The sequence below is a fragment of the Olea europaea genome, unplaced genomic scaffold, assembly GCF_002742605.1.
Source record: "Olea europaea var. sylvestris unplaced genomic scaffold, O_europaea_v1 scaffold2900, whole genome shotgun sequence".
In the NCBI taxonomy this organism is placed as follows: Eukaryota; Viridiplantae; Streptophyta; class Magnoliopsida; order Lamiales; family Oleaceae; genus Olea; species Olea europaea.
The window spans coordinates 153,695-159,712 of record NW_019247562.1 but is presented as its reverse complement, the minus strand read 5'-3'; the positions used below and the strand labels follow the sequence as shown (position 1 = coordinate 159,712).

Sequence of the window (6,018 nt, the reverse complement as noted above, 5' to 3'; positions counted from 1 at the left end):
CCCCCCCCCCCCCCCCTCATCTTCTCTCTTTCCCCCTAAATTATATCCCTGTATTCATCACACGCCTATCAATTTTTCTTCCATTGCCAAATCTGCCATCACCTATTTTTCCATTTCCCGTCCATCGCCACCACCACATTTGCCTTCTCCAATCTCCACCTCCGCTACCAATCTTCGCCTTATCTCTCTTAAAATTCTTGTAGCAGTCATATAATCAAACGTATTTCCCAAAATACTTCCCCATCTCATTTGAAGCTATAATTAGCCCATTTGGTCACATCCAAAGGCCAAATGCAAGGTGGACACCTATGCTGGCACGCACCTCCACTATTAGAGTGAATGTTTTTGGATCTTTCTTAAATGTGACTATATGTGATTAAGTGTGATTAAGTTTGTCTTTATTGTAAGTGTTCGTGATCATATCAGTCTTTGATCATATAGAATTAAAGTTAAGACAAATCTAGTCAGATAGCAAATACAATAAACACAGAAATGTCATCTTCTACCTTGTGCTGGAGTTTATCTAAATCTCCCATCATCCTCCTTCGAATGGATGTCAAGTTTCATCTTGTTCTCAACCAAAGGAAAAATCATTACCGCTCAAATCCATAAAAGCTACTTATTTTACTAGTAAGATAAATCCCAACCAAACATGCTCGTAGTCATGTAATTCAAATCAACAGCAGCCTATTCTTGGTAAATTTGAGGTTGATAATTCAACTATTACTTCGCTATTTCATTCGTATCAGGATAAATTTAGGTTGCCTATATCATCTTATTCAAAATTTCCTGAGACGGTTCAACTTATTTCATATGGTGCACTTGTCAAACAATTCCGAATGGGTATCAATACTGTCTTTTTGAGCTTTGCAAACATCATCACCTCAACAATATTAGTTTCACAAATTTATTGCCCCAGGCAGCAAATTTGAATTAATAAGAGACGTTATTCCTTAGCTTCAAATCAAAACAAACTAGAAATAAGAAAACTGTACAAGTAGGTACCCATCTTCATCCCTCTAGAGCTCCCACAAAGGTAAATATGAGCAGGTGAACCTCTTACCAGCCCATCAGTATTCTTCTAACCTTGTCTACAATCTGATTCCTGATAACCATATTTGACAGTTGAAATGTGCAGTTTTCGTCTAGAAGGAATCTGTAGACCTCCCATTCCCGATCTGCTGCTGAATGCCTTCCAATTTCCGCCTATAAAAACCAGACAATCAAGTACTACCACTGTTAGTTTCATTATGATTTACAATTTAGATTTGAGGAAGTGATTCATGAATCCCGTTTGCACATGCTAATAGGCTCTCAACAAGCCTTTGACTTACCGAGAATATGCAGATCCCGAGACTCTTTAGGGCAAAAGTAACATCATAGAAAACTCGTGGTCTACCCCTTCCAGAGAGCTCCACTGGATTACCTACCAAAAGTTCTGTATCTGGACCACGATTTGTGATAACACGTAGTGGGTGAAGCATTTCCAGCTTTAGACGGGAGCATAGTGCTTCTTGCTTTTCGGGATCCACTATCTTCTTCCCATCTTGATGCCGAATAAATAGGTCTAGTTCTCGGCGACCTTTCTGGACTGTTGAAAATCGGCCATATGCTATCTAAAAATAATAACATACCATATCATATCAAACATAAGCTTCATGCAACTGATGCAAGTGTTACTCCAATGTAGCATGATACGTAAATAGTTGAAGTATGTTTCGGTTCAGGTAGTATAGCTCAATAACTTTGATGTTTATATGACATCAGACAAAAAAAATAAAACAACGTATAAAATAGGAGGCTTAGTACAATCAGTAAACTGACGCTAAAAGCAAGGTCAGTTCACGCTGCACAGACTTTAAATCAAAGGGCATGAGTGACTGATGGATTGGTTAAACCACTTCAAGTTAATAAGTGTAGTAAATTGGTTATGATGATATCTCCAAAGAATTGAACTAGATACACATTGATTTGAAGAATTGAAGTCAACAAAATTATTCAATTGACGGTTAAAAAGCCAAACAATCAGCTAGCGAATCAATGGACTGCATGACCTCCATACAGATCAAGGTTTTCATTAAGGAATAATAATCATTGAAAGGAACTCTGTTTAGAAAAATAGGTACAGAAGATAAGAGAATGCAGTGGCATATTATTTCACACAAGATGATACAATATAGTTGAAAAACTTAAAACCAATAACAGCCAGTTGGAATCCAGTTTCAGTCAACAAATATATCACTTGAGAATATGTTCGGCCAGGCTTAAAAAGTTCACTAATAAGTAGTTCAACTCATAACTCATAAGTAAATAAGTTATAAAAGAAACATTTTTTTGTTGGTCAAGATTGGATAAGTTACGTACTTCGATCATAAGGTGACAGTTACTTTCAAAGTAAGTAAATTTTATATACTTTTTTAGTAAGAAAACTGACTTATCCAAACGTGTCCGTAAAAAGGTCGCTTATAAAACATGCTAGTAAAAGAAGCCAACAAAAGAAAATTAGTGTTTACCAGAACTGTTACATTAACAAAATCAAACATAGGCATGGGAGAAATAGTAATTAAAACCTGAATGTTGCAGTCTTTCAGAGTCCTCATGATGTCATAAAGAAAACCCTTGTGATCTATACAGTTGATCTGAAGCAACGTATGAGATGGACTCAATGAATTGTCTGTAATCACACTAGCCTTCTTCAACTCTCTGACATCTGGGCTAAGAGCCTGTGAGCGAATTTCCTTATCCGAGAGTGTGCATCTAAATAACTCTTCAGCAACAACGGAAGACATAGAAGATATACACAGAAGATTATCGTATTGAGGGCCTGCTAACTGAAGTTCACAACTGATACATGATTCACCGAGAACTGCATGCAACTGCTCGCAAGTTTCATTTTGTCTCTCTTTCGTGTGTAAGAGCTCCCTGAACATTTATTTATATGAGATTGTAATCGAAACAAAGATAGATAAATAACCAGACCAGTAATACGAAGAGAAACTAACACGTGTCTACTGTGGAAGGTACAAGGCTAAATAAAGGCCAACCTAAAACTGGCGCTAATTTCGAGGGGAAAATAATTCTAAAAATGACATTGGCCTAAGTGTTATTGACTTAACAATACCTTTCTACTTGTATCATACAATAATTCCCGTAATTGAATGGTTACATTTGCTTAATAGACAGATTATTGGTCATCGTAGATAAAGAATTAGGATTTTCTACATGGGAAATTTATATTTGACCTGGTACACAAGTGCACCATGCCTACCTCTCTCACAATATCTTCCAGTGTGTTAGAAATAGTGCACTTGTAATAGTAGCTATTCCGCAGCATATAGAATTAACAGAACAAAGACCAGCAGTAAACCATCATCTGCTTCCTTAGCACCATTGCACCCACATCTCCACCCTCGCTCACTCCAACAGCATTATTTCACCTGCCACTCCTCACCACAACTGCTCGTATACAACTATATGTAACCACTATTAAATCGTCTTCGAACGTTAATAAAGGAGGAGTCACCTCCCACCATTTTTTTCTTTCCTTCTTTTTTTTTTTTTTTTTCCTTTTAAATTGCGAACTTTACCCATTTGCTATCTAGAAATTTTGGTGTACTAATTTCACCATTCAAGTCACAAAATAGTACGGGGGAGGGAGGCAGGGAACATACGATTAATGTTCTGAATAAAATTGGCATTAATATTGACCTACATCAATGTGTGGGCCATGTGTCGCTTGGATTGGAGATTCTACAGACATTTATGTCAATTTACATATCAAAACAATCTTGTACTCAATTTCCAACTCTTAAACGACAAATAAATTTTAGCACGCTTTCTTGAAATAGAGTAATTTTCATTTGAAATTGTGGTGATGGTGGTGGTGGTGGTGGTGATGATGATGATGATGGAGCACGATGGTAGCATAGAAGATCGTAAGAATGAGATTATTGTTACAACACGGTATGTTATCATTGACTGTGACAATGGTACTATTTTAATCACAGTGTAACAAGATATGTTACAAGTGATTTTGGACTGCAGTGGCAGTAGTGACAATGTAACAATATATGTTAAATATGGTAATGGGGACGGTGAGTGTACAAGGTATGTTACGATTGGAGGCGAAGCTTAAAGATTTAATGTTATAAATGCAATACTATTATAATGAGTGGTGATGACGACCCTAAATATGATCATGAAGGAAATATGTTGTGTAGCGATGTTACACATTTACATTCCTACTAGCTTAACACTAAATAAAATTTTAAAAGCTATGCATGTAAGTGATACAATGTACTTTTCAAGAAAATTATCAAATGTTAAAAAGATTAGCCCTTATCAAAGTTTTTGAAAGTGTCATTTGAATCTTTCTCAATTTAATTTCTACTCCCCCGTTTTCATATATGAAATCTTTAAAACATAAGGGACACCTTATCCTTTTTTTTTGTTATTCATGTTCTTGGTTTATCGATCTGTTAAAGCTGATCAAGCCATGCATAGGAACTATAATAAGCTAACCATTCTAAGATAGTCAAACCAGCCTATAAGCACCAAATCCACCTGAACATGTTTGACTAAAATAAGGCAACTTATTTTTAATCAAATTTTAGATAAGCAATAGGGGTACATGTTTAGTGAAACTTGAATTTTTATTCTAAGTTGATTAAGCATAATTTTTATCCACATTATTTAAAACCGTCAACTTACTACTCATTTATTATGTATGTTTAGGATACATTACTTATAAGCACTATCAAATAGGTTTGTGGCTTTTATGTTCGATAATGTAAATACCATTATACCCTTTATACTTGTTGATCCCAGAAAATGTTGTCAACAGATGTTGGACCCACCCGCACCAACGTAAGTGAAAGTCCAACATGCTAAGATACGTGGACGGTTTAAAACGGACAGATCAAGGGTGTGGGAATAGCTCCACGGCGCGGGACGAGAACGATCAAAATCCGGCGAGATGTTCATAGACCGATTGTATAATAATTACCAATCGATGTTTGTAAATATGTATGTAAAAATGTGTAAACTCGTATTGTGTTGTCAGATAATAAGAGAGAATTGAGTAAAGTGTTGTTTCTTGTATTGATTCTTGCATTAGCCTTTGTATGGAGTACATGTGGGAGTATTTATAGTGTCACAAGTTAGATCGTGACCTTTGGTTCGAGGTACACGTGGCCTCATCCGGTTAATTTACATGTCAAATTGTAGGCATCAGCCGTACCTAGCCTGCTATACATTTATTGATTGGCAGAGCCACCTCTACTAGTGACAAAACTTAACATTTACTCTCATGACAAATATCCTATCAATCATTCAAGTAAGATCTTTGTGCAAAGGATCTCTTAGGAGAAGTGTCTATGGAAGATGCTGCTTTGTGATTCGGAGGCTGCTACATCAGCTATAGGGCCTCCTCTACCTTCAAAGGGCCTTGGCATGTGGGCTTCGAAAGCTCCTCAAAAGGCAATGATAGATGGGCCTCGGTATATATGGGCCTAGGCTTCTGTAGACCTCAGTTTGTGGGCCTCGGCTATGCAAATCACCTCAGCTTCAGTGCCACGTGGTTCAGCTTGAGTTGGTTGTGGGCCCCAGTAGGTTGTCCAAGTGTGCAAACACGTAACAATAGTCCCCCAAATCCAAGTACAGTCATTTATGTAATGCGAGAACTTTGATGAAGTAAAGCCAGCCAGTTAAGTTGAAAGAAATTTTCGCAATTTTTATACCCCAAATAATAGTCCCCCAAGTCCAAGTATAGATATTTATATCATGGTTGGAGTTAGAAATGTGCTATTGTGGAAGAATGATGAAAATGATGAAGCTGAGGTGGCTTGAGAACCAAACTTGCGAGGCTTGTGGAGGCTGAATTCTGATGAGGAAGTCGAGGTGGGTGGGAACCGAACCCACAGACTCGATGGCTGAATTGTGATGAGGAAGCCGAGGTGGTTGAGGAACCAAACCTACGAGGCTTGTGGAGGTTGAAATCTGATGAGGAAGCCGAGGTGG

At 37.4% G+C, this 6,018-nt stretch overlaps 1 protein-coding gene across 1 annotated transcript; it reads right to left on the bottom strand.

Moving 5' to 3' along the window:
- Nucleotides 1-817: 817 nt before the first annotated feature.
- On the bottom strand, nt 818-5,665 carry LOC111384369 (ACT domain-containing protein ACR9-like). The gene is made up of 5 exons (XM_023008645.1): nt 5,559-5,665; nt 3,243-3,320; nt 2,571-2,922; nt 1,335-1,616; nt 818-1,206 (listed from the first exon to the last, which is right to left on the bottom strand). The coding sequence occupies exons 1-5, from the start codon at nt 5,663-5,665 to the stop codon at nt 1,060-1,062; spliced, it is 966 nt and encodes a 321-aa protein (XP_022864413.1). The 3' UTR covers nt 818-1,059.
- Between the last annotated feature and the right edge of the window lie 353 nt (nt 5,666-6,018).